Below are 24524 nucleotides of genomic sequence, written 5' to 3' on the forward strand. Positions count from 1 at the left end.
ATTAAAATTGACATTTTAGATAATGTCATTCAAATAAAACAACACACAATATCACTGTTTTTTGGAGAAGAAAGAACAGAAAAATACAAAAAGTTTAAATGAATAAGAAGCAAACACTTTAGTATTTCTTTTTCTTGTTTACAGCTTTGTGCTTTGATTGAATTGATCTCCAAGGACAACATACAAAAATATCACATCTCTTGCAGAATACTGAAAATAATAAGATTTTGAAAAGTTAATATCGTTTTGTCAATACTGGCAAAACAAGCACTGGAAGAGAAAAGAACATGTCACCCTTAGAATAATACTGTAGCTAAAAAAGCAAATGCAGTGACATCTTTCTGGCATAACAACACTCCTTATTTGAAAAGCCTCATACAGCAAATTGTGAATCATTACCAGCTTATGCAGATGAACACTCTGGTTTATAGATTGTATGCGACCCATTTACATGAGAGGAAACACACACAATTAAAGCAGCCCAGTCAACAAACAGCAGTGTTACATAATGATTTATAACAATAAATGAAGCATTAGATGTCTAGATAAAGGCTGTCTTTGGAGTAAGCCAAAGCTCACTCTGCAGGAAAATAGACAAATTACTTTGAGCCACATTATACACCCATATAAAGACAGTACCTACAAGGAAGGCCTGTTAAGAATGTCATAGCTCAAATGCACATGTGTGGGTGTATATCTTACATGTTGCAGCCAAGCTGAGGACTAGCCTTGGGACAAGATTGTACGTAATGCCACAATGCCGAACATGCTGATAGCTTTCAATACAAATACATCCAAATGTGTATGTGTGTGTGTTTTTTTTTAACATGCTTAATCCTTTCGTTAACACCAAAGAGGGATTTTTTTTAAACCAATGTCTAACAGAAGGCTTACATCCAGCATTCCCATGGACTCCACATCTTCCTCCATCAGCCCACCTTCTGAGCTCTAAAGCCCATCCAGCGAATCTGAATCTACTGGGAATCAGCTCTGCACCTCTGAGTAAATGAGTGAGTGGGAGTCAGTCAAAGCCGCAAGCACTTACAGGGAGGGGAGTGTAGGGTTGAGGCTAGTGGTGAGGAGGTGGCTACTTGGAAGCAAAGCTAATTCACTGTGACAGAAATCAGAGCTGTCAAGACCACCATGACCGAGCAGCATGGACAGCATGTATTCAGTCAAGCCCACAGCCAGGGGACAGAGCTGATGTCGGCAGCTCAAAAAAAAAAAAGATGAGTGTTGTGTGGGAGCGGGATGTGTTGCATACGCCACTCAGAGAAAGACTTGTTTGTGTATGAGTAGGGCATCTACCAATTCAAAATCCACTAAAAATATCAACAAAAAATAACACAGGTGAGAAAGACCCTCATAGTAAGAAAGACTAGATTAAAAATAGGGTGAGATTTGCTTGACTCCTAAACTAAACAGTGTATTCAGCCAAACCTAGAGAAAACACCCACACAGTCACAGACTAATTTTCAATCCCCTGAGATTGTTGGTGAAAGGTCACCGGATAAGGCATGTAAAATTCATGAGGAAAGCTCCTGGGTTCGACTAATCTGTTAGTAAGCAAAATATTAAAAATTCAATGCAAAAGAATATTGGCAGAATTTTGTTATTAAATGAAGAAAAAGAGAGAGTCCTCGAGAGGGGCAGCCACTGGCATCATTACTTAGTGATGAGAGACAGAGACACAAGGCTGGTCTCTAAATGACACAAGGAAGGCGGAGGGATTGTGGGAGATTAAGTGAGCTCTGTGCCGTTAGTATACACTGCAAAGCACTGCGGGATGTTAGTCGCGCTGCAGTCTTATTTGGGATGAGGAGCAAGTCAGTAGGGGGACCTTAAAGTTGGCTGAGGAGAAAGGCGAGAGAAGTGTCTTATTCCTTGTGTGCTGCGGGTGGAGTGTCCAAGAAGATAAGGATTAGTCAGCAGTGTTGACGGTATCCATTAACAAGATACAACTTGGAAAAAGAGTAACACTGGAAAGTTGGGAGGTTCATGTTGCTGCAAAGCAATTTACTTTGGATTTGTGATTTGAAAGAGTTTCTTCTTTTTTACTTTTTTTTGGACGGGAAAACTGGATTAACAAAGTGAGTCAAACAGCTCACTTCTCTGAAAGTGGTATGAACTTTTTACCGTTTCGCCTTCACAGTTGTGCAGACTTTATACGTCAGTGAGGGGAAATCTGTTTGAACGGATTTCTGAGAGCAACTTCAACCCATTTGGTAGCATCTGAGGAAAAAAACATCTAAAGCATTTCCCTCCATGACACTTAACCACTACAGTTTCATAGAGCTTTATATTGATTTGGAGTCATGATGCTATGTTTTTTTAACAAGAAACTAATCAGTAAATATTTTAGACAAATGATAAGTGTTAATACTTTGAATATTCATGACCAAATTATTAACTACTGATGTATCTTGATCAGGAGATGTGGAAAAATTGACTTTCAGGCAAAAACGTCTCTGGACGCTGACTTGAATAATAAAAAGAAGTTTATTACAAAAGTTCAGACATCAAAACAGATTTCTGCAGCAAAATCTGGAGGTCCCAAAGCCGGAACGAAGACCTAAAGACCTGATGTGTCGTTCTGTCTTATATAGGGTTTAAACAAAGAAAATTCCTCAGTCCTGTGTCCTCCAATCATAGAGTTTGCCTACAGGATGCTCATTTGCATGGAATGCATGTTCTTGTGTCAATCCAGTCTGTGGGACAGAGAACCTTATATGGTAAAGACTTAAGTGTGTACCATACAAATGCTATGCTTAGATACCTCACTACTTAACGAACTAAATAACATAAAAACAGATATAAAATAATTATTATTTTAACCTCTTGAAGAGATTTTGTTTTTCAGTTTGAAATAACATTTTTTCTATATCATATATAAAAAATATGTATAATCACAAAAATATGTATAATCATAAATTATAAAATTTTATTTATTGTTCCTATAATTTTGAATGTAAGTCAAACTAAAGCTCAGGTCTCAGGAGGTTAAGCCCAAGAATGATTACTGGACAAAAAAAAGTGCACATTTTGAAATAATCTAAAGTAATTAGTACTGATATGAAACCTAGGATGTCTTCTGGGAAAGAGGATCTTTTGCTATTCCAGTGAATTCCATTATTTATCTTCTGCCATAGGTACCAATAGCTCTTGTAAGGCAATAACTTGATATTATCTTACACATCCTCTCAACATGTCAAAGGTCCAACAGCTTTCAGAAAGAAAAGACCTCTAATATTTCTCACTGTGTCTCATTTGATTCTTATCCAACCAGGAGGAGCCAGAGGGATTAGGAAACTTCACGGACTCCACTTCCAGAATGACGACCCGTGGTTACTCTCAAAGCCTTTTCCTGCTGCTGCTGTGTCTCTTCCATGGCTCTGGGCAGACCTGTCCATCCATGTGCCTGTGTATTTCTGATACAGTAAGCTGTAGCTCTAGCGGCCTGATGAGGTTACCATGGTCCCTGCCCTCCTTCTCTGTCACCCTTGATGTCAGCCACAACCACCTGTCCTGGCTGGGTCCAAGCAGCTTCCAGAACAAGATGCCCAGACTGGAAAACCTCTGGATGGCCCATAATCAAATCAGCACACTGAGTCATGGTGTGTTTCAAAATGTCTCTGGGCTCAGGTATCTTGACCTATCTTCCAACAAGCTGCATGTGGTGGAGCAGCACTATTTCCATGGGCTGTGGAGGCTGGAAGAGCTTCGTCTCTTCAATAATAAAATCACACAGGTAGAGGCTGGCACACTTAGCGGTCTGAGCAGCTTAAAAAAGGTCTACTTCAGCTTCAACCAGATCACACACTTTCCTTTCTTCTCCATTCGAGATCACAGTCATCCATTCCTAGCCATGCTAGACCTCTCATCCAACCGTATGACACGTCTACTATGGGAGGATGTGAAAGCTTTGCCTGGTTTGGTGCAGCGGGGACTGTATCTCCACAACAACTCTCTGATCTGTGACTGCTCCATGTACAGTGTGTTTTGGCACTGGAATCTAAGGGGTTACAATTCAGTTAAGGACTTCACAGATGAGCACACCTGCAACATTTATGGGGATCCACGAGCATCCATCCGATTCCTACATCCGAACCGCTTCTTCCTCAACTGCTCTGTGGAAACAACAGTCATGCAGCCTGTGACAGTTCTCCTCTCCAATTTGTTGGTTTTAGAGGGAGACAGAGTGCGTCTCGACTGCCAAACAACCCTGAGTGGTACAGATCTCTCATTTACATGGCTCTCCCCAAGGAAAGACTTTATCACACTGACTAGTATTAATGACACACTGATTAGCATGTTTTCTAATGGTACCTTGGAGATTAAAGAAATCTCTGTCAATGACTCAGGTCTGTACCTATGCACAGCTGTGGACATTAAACAGGACTTGAATGCAACTCGGGAGGTGAATGTGACCGTGCTGCTCCCTGCAGCAGAGTCATTCAACACTGGCTACACTACATTGCTAGGCTGTATAGTGACTTTGACGCTTATCCTTGTGTATCTTTTCCTAACTCCATGTCGCTGCAGCTACTGCAAAAAGCCAGCAGCAACCTATAACCACAGCAACCTATCATCTGTTTTCTTCTCCTCCACAAGAGATCGACCCAAACCTGAAAATATAAAGCATGTATCATTCATGGACCCCATGATGAGTGAAGAAGGGGCAGAATGGACAATGGTCACATGAAAGTTATTCTTCTACAAACTATTTATTTGTGTGTGTGTGTGTGTGTGTGTGTGTGTGTGTGTGTGTGTGTGTGTGTGTGTGTGTGTGTGTGTGTGTGTGTGTGTGTGTCATTTTAAAGAAATGAAAACATCTTACTCAGGAAGAAATGCTTAGATGTTAAAATGAATGACATCAAGAAAAAAACTGAGCTGATTTTTTTTTTTTATCCTGACAACCAACTGCAGTTTAAAGGCATCCTAAACATTAAAAAAAAAGAAAAAAAAGAAAAATTCTCTTTCATTTCTTTGCTTTTCTGTCTCGGGACCACGTAGTGGAAATAAAAGTTTCAACTATGGTTTATCACCCTCACTATAGAGCTATTATCAGTACTAAAAATCAGCTAATAAATTTTCTGTGAACTCGTCCACAGCACTGGAGGGGATATTTCTTGTGGAATCAGAATGAATCTGGCTCACTTTTCTAAGTGTTTAACATTATTTTATGACTCCCAAAAACAAGACAAAAAAAATGCTGCAACTGAGTGTACAAACTGTGGGAAATAACTTTGCTAAGTTAGATGCTGGAGAACTGGTGTAGAGGATGCATCAACTGGAGTTAGCATCAACTTGTGTGTAGATCTATGAAGCCTGAAAATGTCTCCACATTCCTAATGAAAGATTAATTTTTAAATGAATACCTACCATGCTTATGTTTTGACCAATTTTGAGGGCATGTTTTTAATGTTTTATTTTTCCTCTCTATTTCTGTGCTGCAGCTATACCTTTCAGCAAACATTAAAAATAAATCTTATCTATCCAAACCCAGAAGTGCCCCCTGCAGTGATCCATCATACATATACATATCACATACTGTATAAACTTGTTGCTCTAATCTAGCAAAAAAAAAAAAAAAAAAAAAAGCAATGAATCTCTCTCTGTGCTCTGCTTATCTGGCAAATAGCAAAGCTACAGAAATCATGAGCGTCAACAAACAAAAAGCAAACAGCTATTGGGCTGCTCTTCAAAGACAGCATCTCTTTGATCAAACACAGCAGGGCACTTTGAACATCACGCAAAAAATACAAGCACTATATTTGAACTGAGGTGACAAATTCTTCAAGCAGTTCTGACACAAACCCTGAGGGGGGTAGTGCTTTGTCTAGCTTTGTTTTTCATGTAATTCATCTTAACATGCCTGGAATGACAGAATTACACACTGCAATATCAGAGATGAAAGATGCTGAAAAAGGACTCGCATGCACTGCCATGAAGGAGCATAAGCGTGTCGGGTGAGAACATTAAGTTGATTTTTTGAGAAACCAAAGAGATGGGAAGAGTGATTGGGGATGACAGGAGATTTAAAAACTGATGAGACTAACAGGAGATTCAAAAGAAACTAATCAATTTCTTCAAGTTCATGCATGCAAGCATCTTGATGCAAACACAACATCAGCATCAAGATGGAATAGAATTAGATGTAATCCTTTATATAATGTTTCAGGAAACTTGTCAGTGTATGTGAATCTCAAAAAGCAGATTACATCACTGGAAAACAAGCATTTGATTATTTCTAAACCCTCATTTAGATTACAAAAAAAATGATTTAAACCATAATTGACTAATATTATGTGCATCCTGAATATACATTCATGCAGACAAAAGTTGTAATCTGATATGAAATGGGTAACTGTATGTGAAACTGGAACAGCCTTGTTCTTGCGGAGTCTCATCGCTTGAGGGATTAAGCAAAAATCTGTAATTTACCTTTTTCGTTTTGAAACTTTTCACATCAGTAAGCAACATTTAAATCCCTGAACCAAGGTTACATAGCATGCTGCTATGCGTTTCTATGATGCAATGTGATGTGTTATCAGAGCCCATTGTTTTTAAGAGACAAGCATACTAGAAACATTAACTGGTGTGTAGAGCAGGGGTCAGACTTTAGCAGATTATTATGAGGATAAAAACCAGGTGCTTTGTCAAATTTAGTGTTTTTAAATCCCTTTAATCTGGTTAAGCTTTCTAACATGCACACAGCTGGACATTGCACACTGGTAAAACAAAGACAACATGGTGTCTTTGATAAGAGGTCCACAGGTGACACTGGTTATGTAATTTTACAACTGATTCAGGAAATCAACCAGCATCTCACAGTTATGAGGCATAGTATTCTGATGCCAGTTGGTATTCTGTATCATACTGCTGTGACAGCAAATAGTTATGTGATAAAGGGAGGCTTTGATGATGCATTTTGGGGAAAAACAATATATCAGCATCCAGTTAATGATTGTACTTAAATATGAGGGGGTAGTCAATCGACAGATTCAGTTTATAAGTACAACCATTTCAACATGACCTGTTTCATTCATGCTAACATTTGCACATTTATATACTACCCTATTACACTAATTACACTATAAAATAAAAATCACATTTCCTATCTATGAAAGGTACATGCCTGTATATCTCAGTGTGTCTGCTTTCTGCAGATGATCCCAAGTCACTCTAACAAATTAGCCAGATGTAAATGAAGCATCCCTTGATGTTTGAAAAGATGCCCTTCTCCCAAGCAAAACACTCCATCAGGCTTCAATTAAGGCTTGCACTCCTCTTCCCAGATTAATTGTTTCTCTAGTTCGGCTGGGCTCCCAGGGATTCAAAATCATCTTAGTCAAGAATCTAATTACTAGGAAAGAGGAGTTTTACTCTGAATAGCACAATTTGAACTGCTTTCATAAGTGGATGGCTGCTTTGACTGTCAGCGTAGGCTATTACTGAACTGTCAAAACAGCCATCCGGCAGGAGTTGAGGCATCCAGCTGTGTCAGATACATGCACATCTCTCAGATTATGTGACACCCTCATATACAGGCCCACGGGAGGCCTAGTGTCACCTAAAACCCTTATTTCATTCTAACTGGACACTTAAATTGGGATATGAGTTTGAGACACACACAAGACATTCATTTCAGTGTAGTCCAAAGACTGGCTATGGTATACTGTATATCTTTTTGAAGAGCTGGGTTGGCTGCTTCCAAAAAAAAAAAGGCAAAAACAAATGAAGACTGCTACAACAGACAAGAGGCTGTTTATCATAGCTCTGAGCTGTAGCTATGTTCTGCACTTTTAAAGCAGCATAAAACAGCAGGATGTCAGACATGTCAAACAAGAATCTGTTCTCGGAGCACTGTGGGGAGCATATCATATGACCACCATATGCACATAGGTCATATTTCATTGCAAGCAAACAAATGAGTGTATGCACTGATACACCCTGATCTAAGCCAGTCAGCACATTAAGTCTCCTGGCTCATCCTTTCTGGGGCTGTTATGTCCTTACAGCACTGTAGTAAGTGGAATTTAGTTGGGTATTATAGGATTTGACAAGCACAACGACTTCAAGTACTTTACGTTTTATACTGTGGCTTGTCATGACCTGTTTTTTTTAACAACATCCTCCTGTCTTTGTATTTCTTGACATTCAATTCTTATTTTTTCCACTGATTTTGTTGTATCCTTCCATTCTGGGAAGTTCCCTTCTTATTACCTTTTAGCCATTTAAAATAATAATAATAATAATAATAATAATAATAATTCTATAAACCATCAAATTAAAAACTTTATACATCTAATAATCAAACAAAAGAAAAAAGAAAATACAGACACTGACAATGACTTACAATGAATAACACGAGTCTGCAGGATTTCATGCAGTGAAACACAGTCAGATGATGCAAAGGGTAGTGTTCACAATTACGTTGCATCCAAGTGATGTTTTGTGAAACCATGGTGCAACAAGGAGTAACTAAGACTGGTGGATCTGCACTGAAACACTGACCTTTGATCAAGTTGGGGTTTGCCCTCTGTGACCGACTGGCAACCTGCCTTTTGCCTAGCAGCCAATGGAATAGGCTCCAGACCATACCCGATGGATGGATGGCTGGATGGATGGATGGATGGATGGATGGACAGACAGACGGACATTTAAAAAACACACACTAATCCCCCTGTGGGCTTAACCATATTTAATCTCAAGTCATGAGTCATCTAACGTGCTGCACATGTTACCTTACACCACAGCCGTGAGGAGGAGAGGCAGAGGATCGCTGGGAGCAGATGGGTTCCAGGATGGGGGTGAAGGTTGTCATTGACCCTCAGGCAGCTGCTTGGAGGACTGTCTCACCATACACTCTGTAAGCATAAGGGATGGACAGAAGATAGATAGATAGATAGATAGATAGATAGATAGATAGATAGATAGATAGATAGATAGATAGATAGATAGATAGATAGATAGTGTTTCCTCCTCCATCATTGAGTATCTTTTGGATAATACACACACTCCACTTTATTCAGGCTGACTGCATTTTTAGTGGGTATTTTAGGTTTTCTCAATCATGCGGACAGGGAGAATAGGATGCAGACAACAAAAAGAAAAAATACTGGAAGAGTAGCAACGGCACAACTGCAATGATTTGTAAATAATTTGTGGATACGGCATTAACCTGTTCACCACAATAAAGGGAGATTGCACCCTCTAGTGTTTATTTCCATGCACAACTCTACTAGCTTGAATTAATAGAATATACCATCACAAGGAGAACATAGGCTTTATTAAATGGTTGTTTCAATTGTGGTGGAATAGAAGAATTAGAAGAACTCAGCATGTAGTCTCAAGCTTAAATCAAAACATATAAAACAGTGTACACTGCAAAGATTTAGCTGATTTCTACTGCAGAGCCCAATGCGTTGAGTAATCAGCACATTTCCCACAATATATTTTATCTAAATAAAAATATGATTTAACTCAGATTAAATCATATAAGTATTTCTAAGATAAATGATCTAAGCTATCCCTCTACAGTCAATGGGATTGTTAGACTCCTAAATTTTTTTTTTTTCTTCAAGTGAAATGATAGGACACCTGTTATTTTATGTTTTTAATGGTTTGCTTGACACTGTCAAACCCATCAAACAAACAAGATTTGAAATGTTTTATTTAATAGAATTTTGGACATCCAAATATGTAAAATAAAAAAGAAACTCAACAGCAAAAGTGAAATTTCATTCATTAGTTTTTTTGTTTTTTTTCCTTAAAAAAATATCAGCCATTCCCCTTGTTCACAAACCGTTTCAAAACCGCAACAAACAGAAATAACATTATTAATTCCAAGAAGCTGGAAGGCCATTAACATTTGTTGGCAAATATAAATATAGTGGTTTGAACAGGGTCTCAAATAACTCACATGGAAAGAGTGTACAGACGTTTTACATGACAGTAGGACACTCGGCACTGCCCGTATCAATTTTTATTAATGTAGAAAACAGGATTTTTATTTACTGATTTAAATCAACGTGTTTGTGACAAGGAAATATATACATTCAGACAGCTCTAATAGTCTCTGGTTTCTTTTGTTTGCATTGCTCCTTTGACCATGTTGATTGTCTATTCAGGAGCATAATTGTGAGAATATGTATAGTCCGTGTAGTAATTCTGTGGCCCGCCCCTGCCTGCTGGGTAGCCCCAAGAACAGGGCTCACCTCCAGTCCCATCCCCAAGTTCATGTCCTCGTCCTGGTCGAGGCCAAAGTCCTACTGGAGGGCCTCCCCTGCCTCGGTAGCTCCCTGAAGAACCAGGACCCAGAGCACCCCGCATAGGCCCATGGTTCATCTGTCCAGGGATGCCACCTATACTGCCATATCCCACACCAACCACTGGATGTGGAGGCAGCTTAGGTCTGAGTACAGAACCCCCCCTAGTGGCCCCTACGGGAATGCCCACCACAGCTCCTAAGCTGTCAGAGCAGTTTACCTGAGTCCTGCTCCCCTGACTACCAGGAGTGCTGCCTAAAAGCATTTCTCCCGTTTTAGGGAGACCACTGGGGTCTACTGTTGTAGATGTGATCACACCCTTGCTACTGGCAGTCTCACAGGTGCTGGTTCCTGCGACCCCCCATACACCTTCCCCAGGTCCACTGAGTGTCCTGTCCTGCTGTGTGGGGGTTACACTAGCACTTTTAGGAGCACCAACCAAATAACCTGGCTGGGCTGTGTCACTGTGTGGGGTAGTGGGGAGTGGAGAGGTCCCAGCAGTTCCAGTATCCGATGCATATGTCTGACCCAGCATCATGAGGTGAGGTGGAGGGGGAGGTTTGACCTCCAGGGGGAGGGAAGCCAGGTTGACTAGAGGTCCTGCTGTGGCCATGACAGGCAGAGTTGGAACTACAGAAGAAGTCGTGGTTGGGGGGCGGTACTCCTGTTCCTGGGTGCTGCTGCAGGGTGAGGCGGGATAGGCTGGTGAGGCCACATAGCTAGAAGAGCCAGTGTAGGATGACCATGAGGCAGAGGGACACAGGAAGCTCTGGTGGGGATTTACAGGAAAACCTCCTGGTGACAAGCTGCCAATGTCTGAAGAGCCTATGCCAATCTGGTTGGTAGCTTTGAACTGCGAAATGGCTGTTTTGAGAGCGCTGCAGTCAGACAATGATGGAGTACTCTCAGGAGTGGCCTGCTGGTCCGGGAGCGGAGGACGGAACTCCTCCAACTCTGGCGGGGGTGGAAGTGGAGGCTTTTCCTTCTCACTGTCTTGGATCTGTTGTAAGCGATCCGATGCAGCTGGTTGCTCACCATCATCAGAGTCTAATGACATATCCTCTTCCACACACTCATCATTCACTACTAGCAGAGCAAGAGAGGGCAGAGAATGAAACATGAAAGCATAAAGAAAGATATTATCAACATATAAAAAATTCAACTCTAGACTTTTTTTTGGTGTTTAATGGTCCTGTCGATGCTACTCACCAGTCGATGGTGGTGTTGGAAGCTCATTCTGATTAATGGATCCAATCAGACTGTGGAAACCGCTCATAACATCATCAATGCTTGCTATTACTATTCCATTTCTGGAATACTGTAGAAACATTTCAAATGGCCTCTCTGTTAAAAGATAAAAGAAGAAACAAGTCAGTGAGTGAAGACAGCTGTAAACACAACAGTAATCATTCTGTCATCACTGGACTTATTGAACTAAAAAATAAGGGGGGGATCAAAAGGAAAAAAAAATCTTAACGAGACAAAGTTGACTTGGAAATAGACAAAGGTCATGTTAACAGGTGAAAGAAGATACCTGTGAGGAAAATAAGGTGCCGCTGTTGTGTGTGCTGAGCTTGGAGCTTAATCAGGCATTCCAGATCTGGAGCCTGACGTGACTGTGTGTCACAATCGTGATATGGGAGGAACTCCACAAGATGCTTCTTCTGATAGGCTGTCAGAAGGTTTAACAGTCCCATGGCATTTGTATTTAACCTTAAAGTTTGAACACAGAATGACAGCCCACTCAGTGTTAAGATGTTTTCAGAAGACTTTCATGTGATAATAATTTAGATAAATCTACAAATTCTCACCTCCCAAGCTCTTTAAGCTTCTTTTGGGACTTGCAGTGCACCTTCCATTGCCAGGGGTGTTCAGGAGTGCTTTGCTCCTCCAAGAATTTCAGTAGCCCTTGCAAACGATCTAAAGAAAGCAGTAAACAGAGATGCATCAGCGGTAAAAAGGGACCAAGATGTGCATCCATCAAAAGTTCCAGGGGGCAAGTCCATATGTAACCTTAGTTCTACTAAAACAAAGCAGAATTTAAGATTTAAAAAGGGCAAGAAAACAAACGAAGGTGCTGCTCCTTACTGAAGTAGCCATTGCTTTTAACACAAAGATGCATGCTCTTGTGTGTCAACCTTAATCTTACAGCAGAAATGAGTTTAGAAAAGCTGCATCTAGCTTCAGTGAATTCAACCTCTTTCACACCTGCAGATCATCACACCTCACCAGTTCTATTAGTCTGAGATTAATACTCATTTACTCTCAGTTCAAATTAAATAACTTAATGCAAATGTTGACACCATTTAAAAAAAATATTCCCATAATTTTGTGTCTATTGCGACTAATGTCATGGTCAATTAAAGGAAAAATATGACTACATGACTAGTCTGAAGGGGAAGAGAACACTAAGAAATCAGTTACATTGAGCAGAGATGAACTGATCCTGCCAAAGGATCACACCAATGCCATCTGTGGATACTATTAGCAGTACTGGCACAAGCAGCCTTTAACCCTTTCAAATTTGCGTTTACGCACCTCCATTGATGGTGGCTGTTGCCCAGATTGTGAGGATGTATTATACTTTAATCTGATGATGCCTATATACTAGCACATTTGTATTACTTACATGAAAATACTGCCAAACAGAACTGGTGTTTTGAAATGTCATGCATCCAACTTGCCAATTTCCTGGTTTTACAACATGCCAAATTAATGTAGAAAAGAAGAGCTGTTTTTAAGGGTTTGACCAACCAGTATTTCAGGTGCAAACTAGAGTGTAGTCTCATTCAGTCACATACTAATAATGTTTTCCACATTATGTCAGAATTAGACTTGACAATATGATCACTGAAACAATTTTTGTAGCCAGACAATGCTACAATTTTACTCTGGAGTTAATGTAATTATGTGAAACAAGTCATTATGTCAAACAAGTAGTGTGTGAAGTGTCACCTGGTTGACATACATAAGAAAAGTAAAACCCACCCTGTGTGATGAGATCAGGGTTGAGGACGAACTCATCAGACACTATGAAGCCTCCCGATACAAACAGCTCATTGTATGTGTGGTTCTTGACGTCGTCCAGAGTGTCCACTCCAGCAAAGCTTACTGAGGGTAACTTCTTCAGAGAAACCAGAGCTGGGATCTGAAGTGTGACAAAGGGAAATAGGTTTTAACAAATTAAGCCCCTCCAATCATTTCTGTATTAAACGTTGCTCATAAAGTAATTGTCTCATTTATTTAGTATTCTGTATTGTGCAAAATTTTTAGTCACTTTAAACTCTTATCCAAACCCCCAGGAAAGCATCTGATTGATGCTAAACTAAGAAAAGACATTCATTGCTTTTAATCAGACAGTTACTGAACATGTCACTGTCATGTTTAAATAAGCCCCCGGAGATCATCTCACTATAGCAGTCACAGTAACATATGCCAACACTGATCCGGATTTAAAAGGCAAAAATAAATCCACATTTGGCTGTCAGAGGTGCTACACCCCCGACTGCCACTATGAAGAGCCAAGTTCAAGTCCCATCCTTACTACTAGTGTTTTCAAGTAGTAGTCAGGATGGGAGTTCAAGTTTCATTGCTGTTTTACACAATAAACAATACTTTGTTATGGTTAGGGGTTACAAAAAAAAGGAAAGGTTGGGAAAGCATCATGGGGAAATATCCATGTCTTGGATTAGTAGCTGGTGAGTCCCACCTTGTGTGATAACAAAGCCAAAACTTCCTTCCTTCATGGTAAGAAAGTTTACCTCCTATGATAATAAGCTGTAGAACCAGCTTCTTTTGTTGTTGTTTTTTTAACCCAGTATTTTAGTCAAATGAACAAGTGTTTGTCCATATAATTTTTTTATTTTACACATCTACTGTGAATTCCTATGTCAATTTGGCTATCTTATATCTTCTGAATTTAAATATTAAGTGGATACTTTGGCTGTTAAATGGATTTCACTAGCATGTTTGAATTAAGCCATGAGGAAGATTACCAAAAAAGAAAAGCAACCAATTTCTGAATGGCACTGTTTTAACATACAGAAGAAGTCAATAATGTTTAGTATATCATGACTGAAAAAGGCAATAAAGAGCAATCTAAAGCAATAAGATAAATAAGACTTCAATTACCACTGGCATGGCCCCCGGAGAACTCCGATCTAAACATCATTGATTTGAGTTACAGTTACACTCAGTCAAAGCGGCAACTCAAAGCCTAAAACCCAAACAATGTTCTTCAGGATGCTTGTACAACAACCCTGCCAAGGATCTTGATAAATTGTCAACAAGTGTACCTTGAAGTGCTGGCGCTGTTATGAAGGAATAACAAAGCAAATATTGATTTATTTATTTTTTTTTTTCAGTAGTGTTCTTCTCTTCTTTGCTCATTCACCTTTTAATAGTTAAAACTTGTGCACTGCCGATAACATATGACAACATGCAAATAACCAGAAGAAAGTGCTTGTAGTCTATAAAACGTGTAAAAGTTGCCATTTCTTTGATGTGTATATGAGCTACGGATACAGCTGAGAAACAAACAGGGTGACAGGAAGTGACTGTACCTTGTGCACATGAGCAGCGATGTCTTCATTCCTAATGATGATGAGCAGTTTATCCAGATTGCCACTGTTATCTAGAAATGTCTGTGGGCTGCACTCACTGTTGCCAAGACTTTTCAAGTACCCCTTGGAAGTAGACAGGAAAGATTTAAATGTTAGGAATGAACAGTATGAATGCCTCCCTGTCTTTTACATTTTCAAATACTAAATAACTGAAAGATACATAAAGAAAGCAGAGCACTTAAGAGAGGAACCCATGTATATTCCCACTACTGATGTATTTAGATTTTCTCTTAATTTTGATTAAAATAAATGAAAAAAGGAAATGAGGCATGTAAATTAAATAGCGAAGGCAGTAATATCAAAAAAAGCACAGAAATAGCTGATTGCATTCAATTACTCTGACAATTATATCCCAGATAAACTATCATATTTAATTGAAAATAAAATAAAAAATAAAATCAATAATTTTTCATTAACTTGGTGACACCTACAGTTTGCTTGCTTGACCCTGTAAAATACAACAAATCCTGACAGAAAAAACAGACAATTATCTAAATAAACCGCCTATGCAACTTTAACTTTTCAAAACGATCCCCAGAGTTACTTTTCTAAGATAAAACTACTAAAAATCAGAAATTAATCTGGTGAGAATGTATCGTCTATTTTACTATTATTATATTTTTTTAGATGGAAGAATATTTTATTTTACATCTTTGGGTTTTATATTTGACTTAACAGGGTAAAACAAGCAATTTGAAGACATCACTTTGGTTTTAACTAAAAACATGGATAAACTGTAGCTAATATAGAGAAAAAACTTGTATAGAATACATTAGCCAATCAAAATTTCTCTCTACAGTCATCATATTTTACCTTGATCTCCTTGCAGACTGTGCTCTCCTCCCCCTCGTCCCCAGAGTAGATGTAGAATTTGACCGTATTCTTGGTGACGTCCTTAAAAATCTCCACCAAGCTGCTGAAAACCTCGGGTTTCAACTGCCCAATGAGGCTGCCAGCCAGCAGGTTGGACCCACTGCCAGGAGCGCAGCCAGGGTTTTGGGAGTTGAGCTCTGGAGAGTCTGGTGTGACATGAGAGGGAGAATAAATGTCTCCTGTTAACTCTGCTGATGAAGCTTCTGTTTTAGCTTTAGCTGATGATGTCTCTTTGTTGCTGCCTGTTTTACCACTCTGACACATGGCGGTGCCCTTTGAGAACGAGGACTCTGTTTTAGTTTTGGACATCTGGACGGGCACAGGGGGTGGGGTTGTAAGATTAGATGTTGTCACTGGGGGAGGTGGTGAGGGAACCTCGGAGGGAGCAGGTGGGGCTGGGATCAACTTGTCCATCTTCTCGCACAGTGCATCGACATGTCCCTGAACAGGGACAGGGGAGACGTAGAGTACAACAAAGTCTGAGAAGGAGCTGTTGGGCTGCCAGCAGTTGCGTGGGGGCAACCGCGGGGGTAGCTGTGAGGTATAGCAAATGTGCCGAGTTTGCATGAGTTTTTTTATTTCAGAGGTGAGGCTGTGAATTTCCTGGTTTAGGATGGTGTCCAGGCTGATGGAAGGCCTGAAGGGAACCTCCTCTACAGTCGTTAAAATAGGTGCAGATGCCTTTTTTACTTCAGAAACTGCAGGTGTCTTCGGCTCTGGGTCGCTTTCTGCTGTTTGCACGGCCTCTTGCTCAGGCTTCGGCTCGGGCTTTGGCTCAGGAAAAGGCTGTGCTTTGTCTGGAGGAAAGCAGACAGGAAATCTGTCACAGTGATGCCTTGTTAACCTCATCCAAATATGCCTACAAGAGAGAAGCCAGTGTGTGTGAACCAAATGCTTTGAGGTACCTTCATTGGTGAGGATATCCCCTGTTGGGATGTCTGTTGGATGCATTTGCTCAAGTGGAGAACCCATGCTGACCGGGCTACCAGGGCTACAGTCCATGTCCTCCTGAAAAGGAAACACAAGTAGGTTTCTTTTTTTTTTTTCCTTCTTCTTTTTGCAGAGGTAATCAAACTTAATGCAAAGCAAAACATTCAGAAATAACTAAATAATCAGCTGTTCACATCTCACCTCCGTGTAGTTTGTTTGCAATGCTGGTTCATTTTGTTTCCAAAAAAGTGCATCAGGTAAAACAGACTCCACCATTCCAGAGCCTGATGAGGGTTCACCGTGGTTTGTCTGCACAGACATGGAACCCTGAGCCACAGCTTTGTTGAGCGTGGCCAGGAGGATTTTAAGAAGGCGCTGGGTCTCGTTGACTGCTGAGGCATTTGTGTTACTGCGGGCCCGCAGGTCAGTGTCATAGATGCCCATGCTTTCCATCACTGCTGTCAGACTGTCGTTCTGTCCAATCTCATCACCAATGTCGTCAGCCTGGACCACTAAGAGGTCACACAAAAATTGGAGTTACTTAATCAATTTGGTTTATGGATATAGAGTCATTTCCCATTAGTATAAGCTACAAAAGATCAGCATCAGATAGGCTGATGAATATTTAAACAACTTAAGTTAAATTTTCATTTATTGCACATAAAAAAAGGTATATTTTATTGAGAATGTGTCATTTCAACATTATCACTCTTTTCAGGATTCAGTCATTTTATTCTACAATTCAGGTAGTCTCTTTTGCTTTTGCACAGAATATGAATGGCAGCCTGTGTTAGCATTAATAATGCAAGCACCTTGAAACAAAACTGTTTAAAATTGCATGTGAGTTATTTAATTACTGAGTTAATCACACCGTGTTCAGAAGAAAATAAAATACTCATCCCTTCAGAGGAATTGACTCCTAAGGCAGTGGGAAGAAAATACTTGACAAACAGAAATGAAACTAATTCAATCAACCTGTACAAGCAGCCGCCATGCCTCTCACCTTTACTGGGCTCCCCGTTGCTCAAATGATCTGTACACTGATGTTTGTTCATGCCTCCTCTTTCATCTCCTTCAAATTTCCTTTTTAAACTATTGGGGTCCCAGGCTCCATCCTCTCCCCGGTCCTTCTCTGGATCCTTCACGAGAGCTTTTTTATGTAGCTGGATCAGCTTAAGCAGCTGCTTCATTTTGTCTTTATCATACTCGTTCTGGGACAGCCGCACCTTTTGGGGTGGAGGCTGGGGCTCAACCTGGGACTTGGGCTGCAGTTGGGCACCATTTGAGTGGGCCACACCAGGCCTTCTTTTGCTGCTGTCAGGGGGTGGTTTCTCTTGGGCTGGCCTCTCTTGAGACAGCCTCTCTGGTGGTCTCTCTGCTCTGTCTGAGCCCCTGTCTGAGCCACCCCATTCAGAAACAGGACTGTATTCCACTGGGCCTGGAGCAGGAGTCGTTGCAGGTACAGGTACAGGGTTCCGTATCCGTTCAATGATATCTTTTGCCTTGCCCACAGGTAGAATGTAGTTAGCAGGGTTGTGAGTGTAAGATCTAAGCACAGCATCCATGTTAAATTTAGGTCTGGGCACTGGGAGGGGAGTTGTCCTTTCGTCCATGTTATATTTGTAATCAGGCAGGATAAAAGGCCGCACCGTGCCTGAATCCATGCGAGTTAAGTAATCAGTGGCCAGGCGCTCCACCCCAGAGCTTAGATCCTTGCCTGGGTTTGGACGCAACTTGAACAGGCTATAGTGCAGTGCAGGGATAAAAGTCTCCACGGAGGACAGCATAGCTGGCTGAGGTTCCACTGTCAACGGCTCTGGTTCCAACAGTCTTGATACTACAAGGGAGGACATTGATCAGTGTCAAATAGGGATGCTCCGATCAGGTTTTTTGTTGCCGATTCCGATACCGATCACCCATGAGTGCCGATCACTGCCGATCACCGATCACTGCCGATCACCGATAATCACATGGATTGGCTGTAATTTTCTTAAAAGCACTGCCGACTATTTGATGTGGAAAAGGAACCATAAAATCCCCCTAATTTAGACAATAACATGTACATAGTACAATGCGCTATCTTTCAGTAATCAGTAGTACTATATTTTAACAGACTGAAAACACATAAGGCTCTCATAAGGCTAAATAAGAAAGTAAAACAAAATCTTAATATTGCTAAAAAAAAAAGCCAAGTAAAAGAGGCGTCCTCCACCACTGAGAACGGTTGGTCGTCAAGGCCGATTAACTGAATTATTTTTGTGGTTATTTGCTTGACTGTCACGCTCATACGGACGAGTGTTGGTAACTGTTGGCTGCGTTAGCTGCGCTCTGGCTGCACCAGCGTCTTCCTTTCATTCTGTGCAGTGAGCCTCGAAAATTCAGCGTACTCCGTCAAGTGTTTGTTCTTTAAATGCCGTATTAGATTCGTTTTATTGAAGGATTTTGACGTACTTCCCCCGCGAGGTACTTTTGCGTTGCACGTGTTGCAGGATGCAAACTTTACATCACTCTCACACACAGTGTAAAACTTCCACACGGCAGACATGTTTGCTTTGGATTTGCAACCGCGCGCATGCAAATTGTGGAGGAAAGCGGGAGCTATGACACTGCCCGCAGCGCTTCTGCAGGTTGCAGAGTATGAAATATAGGTGGTCAGATTTTGTGATCGGCAACAAAAGGCATTGATCGGCGAACACCGATCACATACTTTTTTACGGATATCGGCCGATAATGATCGGTGTCCGATCGATCGGAACACCACTAGTGTCAAACACTGCCCATTTAAAGTGGTTTGCATCTTTTATTAAAATACCTTAACAAAAACCAAAACTAGAGTGACAAATGAAACAAAGAAGACGGCTTCATTTAAAAATGAATAACTCTGGGTCAGTCAGAAAGAGAAGGTAGAAACTGTGAATATTACTTACAATACTTGACAACCATCCTTGACTCCTGAAAGATGAATAATGCTTGGAGCTTCTTCTCAATCCGCCCCCGCCGCTCTAGAAAACAAACAGCAGCCTTTTTAAAAATGAACCCTCACCTGAGGCAAGACAAGTAGGTGGTTCAAACTGACACAGCAGCAAATTATGAGAGGGAAGTCAGAGAAAAAGCTTTCTGGCACCTTTTGATTCAACCATCTGAGCAGAGGACAACAGGAAGAGAAAGCCCCTGTCAAACAAGGACTTCACCAGCACCTGCACAAGAAAAGTAGACACTGCACTCAGAAACACCACGACCACATATGAACGCTCACCAAAACAACACATGCTTTTATTTATCCAACGTACAAATGCACATTGTACATGGTGCTAAGCTTATTAGATTTTGTTCAATTACTGAAAATACAAAATATTAACAAAAGAGTAAGGAAAGTTTTCACTACACTTTCACTACGTGTAGAGAGAGAGAAACTGTTAATGGAACAAAATCTAGTTTCATTACACCAAATTAAATTATTTCCTTTTCACAAGCTTTCCTACTTTTACCCAGAAAGAAAGGAATTTATGTTTTGTAAATACTGGAAATCCTGAGGTAATTAATTTTATTTTGCTGAAATAGTTCTAGGAACTTCTTGGATGAGAATCTGGTCCATAACAAGTATGTTACTCACCATCCGGTCCCTCTCGAGTTTGCTGATCAGAGCTGCCAGGCTACCACTAGTTGCTTTGCCTTTTCCATCCACCACTTCAAACAGGCTGCAGGACATCCCACACTTCATGACTGCATGCAAAAATAACAAGGTTGAAATACATAACTCATCTGTGTAGTCATTTATATTCTGTAGGCTATATAAAACATTTCAAGACAGATGTACATCGTGACACTTCTGAAATAACTTTAAAGGAATGCATGGCTGCCTACATGCTCAGAGTTTATTTCTGTTATTTCATTAAAAGAGACACAAAAAAGTGACCCAAGCTGACCTTCTCGTGATATACTGTATGTGTCCCAGGAGAAGAGCACAGAGGGAATTTTTCTCTTCACCTGCTCCAGCTGCATGCCCTGATTCATCTCCAACTTCTCAGGACTGAAGAGGACATTTATCAGACAGCAATTCATAACACATTCCTCACAGTAACTCTATATTACACAAGTAAATTCTATCTCCATCTCCTTACCTACAAGATCTGTGCAGTGTTAAAGGTCAGTATATAAAACTCTTTGTGGCTAAAAGTGTCTTTGATGATTAGAGAAAATGCTAGTAACACTGTAAAGTTTGTGCAGAAATGCATAGAAATGTGGGAAAATAATGGTTTACTCACAGTCTGAAAGGAAGGTAGGGACGCGAGAAGGATCTTAAAGATATTGGGAATAACTCTTGGTCCTTGTTCACTAGTGGACCACTCCACACAGTGTAGCAGCTTTTCCCTGAAACAGCACAAAAAGGTCAAAAGACCCAAGTCACAATTCCTTCTGCATAAAATTAATTTTATAAGATTCTGGCACTCTTATACTAACTTCCAGGACTGAATTTAGATTTATAGATTGCTTCAAACACAACTGTGTAATACTGGCTAACATGGAAGCTTGTTTAATTTCATTTGTATGAAAAATGTAAGGTAAAAGGTTTACCTCTACTTCCTTCAGGGGAAATTGTGTTAAGCCTGTTCAAAAGAGAAAAAGTTTAGAAATCAACAGCACAGTAAAAATCCTACATATACCTGGCAAACGTCCTAGAGATGCTTTATGAGTGGCACCATTTCCTGCAGGATAATATACCTGTGTGCAGCCATAGGAGTTGTTGCAGCTTCCTTGCCTTTGTATTGAAAGGAAACCACAGCATAGGGGCACACGTGCCTGGGCCGTGCCTTGATCTCATCAAATGCAAACTCAAAAAAATATTGCTGCAAGACACAGAGATACTTCAGTGAAAGGCATCCAATCAATAAAATATCAAGAAAAATAACAAAAAGGTGAAGTCGGTGTTTACCTGTGTGAGCTCAAAAGCTCTGTATGACAGCAATGATGTGACCCTATTGGCACTTTTGGACATGTGACAGTCAAATTTGGGTGAAGGTTCAATTGCATTTTTAGGCATGTTCTCGTGAATGGGCTTTATTCGGCCCTGGAAAACAAAACATATAATTTTTCCCTTAAAGTCTAACAAGAGTCAAAAAGGCATAAATGTAATGAGGTTGGGGAAGAGACAAAGTCAGCCTTACCCTCATAACTTTAAATATAATCATGTCTCCAAATGAGCCAACTTCAAAGGGATTGATTTGTAATAAATCTGAATATTTGGATAGATAAACACCTGAAATGACAAAAGAATCAAATATAAGGAAAACTCAACCAAAATCTAAACAAACGTTATGTCAATTACTTATTAATGATTGATACTGATCCGAAAGACCAAGACTAAGTTTAGTCCTCCTTCTTTCAGTGGATGTTCAGTTTTGACAAGCATACAACTAATTTCTGCACAGCTGATTGTTTTCTTTTGTTCAGATGTGATGTTTATCTGATAAAAATGCTAAATGTGTCGTAGTTTAAAATTAATGGTAACAAACTATATGATCAGAATAGAAGGGAACCGCTTACCCATAGATGGATTTCCTAATGTAGTAATCCTACAGTGTCCAACTGACAGACCCTTCTCACAGATCCACTGGAGCTGGACATTGTAAAGGAAGAACATAAATCAAAGCTCAGCATAACATAAAAACCAATCATGTATTTTTACATTTTTATGATGTTTTTATATGCAAGCGAGGCTTGGCTAACCTTGGATTTGTCTGGAAAAAGGAAGCAGTATGACTCCGCGAGTTCTTGTTCAGACCGCCCCTCCTGCTTCATTTCTCTTCGCTTCTCAATGAACTGCCATGACAAAGCAACAGACAGCAAATGAGCTACAACAGTCTGAACCTAAAGCATGTCAGAATGTGCAGCTTGGAAGATAACAGATGGGACACATTTTTAAAAAAAAAAATCATCCGTGTCAATTCAAAATTACAGCTGTGGAGATTTTGCACAACTTCATACACAAGAACAACGACCAACCTCCTTCTCCAGTAGCTCATTGTGAATTAGCCGGGCTTTGCAGTAGGAGAAAGTTCCTCGTGATGATGAGTCAAGGTAAAATGAGGAGATAATCTTCACAAGGTCTTCAAACTCCCGACTGTCAGGTGGCAGGAACTGATACAAGCCTGCACACACAAAGTCAATCAGTTTGTTAATATGCATTTTGGACAGTAATAGCAACCAGCTCAGGAAGATGACAGCAAAGGAAGCAGAGCAAACTTATTCAACACATTTGCAGTCTTCTTTTTTTTACTTCACTAGGTGTTGAGAAATAAAAGAATACAGTTCATAAATAATGGCAACTGCACATCACTAGCATCAACAACCTGCCAGCCAGGTCAAGCCTTTTACCTGATTTCATTTACATATTATGCTAATCCAAACAAATGCAAAGTAAAACCACCACTAGCTGATTTCAGGCAACCTGAATGAAGCATCAACAGCTTACAGCTGAGGGGTAAGAGGCAGTAAGAATCTCATTTGTGAGGCAAAAAGATAAAGACAGGCCAGAATACAGTCAAGTCTGCCTCACAGCTGACAATGTGAGGAATTTTATAGGAGCAAATATTACAAATGTCTACTTGTGGGAGACTACGTTGAAAAGTCAAGCTACTTGATCTCAACTCCCACATGTAAATGACGTTTGCAGCAAACATTTTCGAGCCAAAACTTTAAGTAAGTGGACCACATTTTAAATAAACAAGGGCAGTGTGGGGAACTGGATGGGGTTATCTCTGGGATGTGCTGAGGTGAAGTGTTTCAGTCTATGGGATGCTCTGAAACATCAGTGAAATAAAGTTGGGGAAGGGGTGGGCTGCCCGTATACAGTTGGATGGACGGGTGGAGTGGATTATAAACCATGCCCTTCACTGAGGTCAAACAAACTCCCACATGTTGTCAGGTGATGGCAGAAAGGTACTTTTAACCCCTGCTAGAGTTTTCACTCTGACAATAATCCAATGAAAACGTGTAGAACTCAAACAATGTATGCTTTCTGATGGACAGTCCTCAAAAGTGCCGCTTTCATGCGCCTACAGCAACGCTGCTGGTCACTGGCAAACTGGTAACTTGAGCCTACCCACCATAAGCTAGCGTTATGTCTGCAAACAAGGCTACGTAAACCAAGACAATCAGTGTGTTTGCACTGCCTGGTTGTAATTTTATTACAACATGGGATGTCTGTGAATATTACTGATGGAATACTTAAACCAGCGGAACCAACAAGCTAGCTAGCAGGCTAGTAACATGCAGCAGAATTATGAAAGACAGGACAGGCTCTGTTCAAAATAGCAGCGATATGGCACCACCTTTCCGTTCTCTTGTCTTCCTCGGGATTTGAAAATTTCTCCGTGGCAACTCTTCGCTCGTTCTCTGGGCAGGCGAAGGAGAGCTGCTACAGCTCCGGGCGTCCGCCTGCACGATCCTCCGCCGTTCAGGGGCTTCTTGTTCGGGCATTACACTGTCTCCACATCCAGGCTGATCGCCATTTTGGTTGGCTATGGCCGAGGTGGCGGTTGGATTCTTCTGGGGTTCGCCGCCCTCCGGGTGCAGATACCCCGTCGCGGTACATTCTGAGTCCGTCTTTCCCAACGCGTTGGGATTCAGGGCCATTTTCGGGCACCGTGCGCGTATAAAGGGCAAAGTAGCTCTGACGATTACGACGTCGCTTTACACACACACACTCTCCTCCTCACCCTGCCTCCGCCATTGTGAAAATGACGTACACGTTCTTCTCCTCCACTGCAAAACGCTGCCGTCACTGTTTACATACGAGAAAATCCGCGCCACCCAGCGACTGACAGAG

General features: G+C 40.7%; 2 protein-coding genes across 4 annotated transcripts; one reads left to right on the forward strand and one right to left on the reverse strand.

The window, feature by feature from the left end:
• The first annotated feature begins 1768 nt into the window (after positions 1-1768).
• Positions 1769-4753, forward strand: LOC121651650 (amphoterin-induced protein 3). The gene is made up of 2 exons (XM_042004005.1): positions 1769-2090; positions 3287-4753. The coding sequence occupies exon 2, from the start codon at positions 3332-3334 to the stop codon at positions 4700-4702; it is 1371 nt and encodes a 456-aa protein (XP_041859939.1). The 5' UTR covers positions 1769-2090; positions 3287-3331; the 3' UTR covers positions 4703-4753.
• Positions 4754-9608: 4855 nt separating this feature from the next.
• On the reverse strand, positions 9609-24451 carry tasorb (transcription activation suppressor b). 3 transcript variants are annotated; one of them, XM_042003972.1, is made up of 24 exons: positions 24028-24450; positions 22700-22845; positions 22424-22516; positions 22241-22313; positions 21862-21953; positions 21630-21764; positions 21419-21543; positions 21272-21303; positions 20962-21067; positions 20623-20726; positions 20310-20419; positions 19821-19893; positions 19624-19698; positions 17700-18533; positions 16898-17208; positions 16672-16774; positions 16018-16563; positions 15707-15912; positions 14834-14956; positions 13260-13419; positions 12083-12191; positions 11806-11984; positions 11481-11615; positions 9609-11357 (listed from the first exon to the last, which is right to left on the reverse strand). In XM_042003972.1, the coding sequence occupies exons 1-24, from the start codon at positions 24329-24331 to the stop codon at positions 10126-10128; spliced, it is 5406 nt and encodes a 1801-aa protein (XP_041859906.1). In that variant the 5' UTR covers positions 24332-24450; the 3' UTR covers positions 9609-10125. The 3 variants fall into 3 exon arrangements, with proteins under 3 accessions (XP_041859906.1, XP_041859904.1, XP_041859905.1); XM_042003970.1 differs by having other exon boundaries at positions 15707-16563; positions 24028-24451; XM_042003971.1 differs by having other exon boundaries at positions 9609-11354; positions 15707-16563.
• Between the last annotated feature and the right edge of the window lie 73 nt (positions 24452-24524).

Source organism: Melanotaenia boesemani, chromosome 13, assembly GCF_017639745.1.
Source record: "Melanotaenia boesemani isolate fMelBoe1 chromosome 13, fMelBoe1.pri, whole genome shotgun sequence".
Classification (NCBI taxonomy): Eukaryota; Metazoa; Chordata; class Actinopteri; order Atheriniformes; family Melanotaeniidae; genus Melanotaenia; species Melanotaenia boesemani.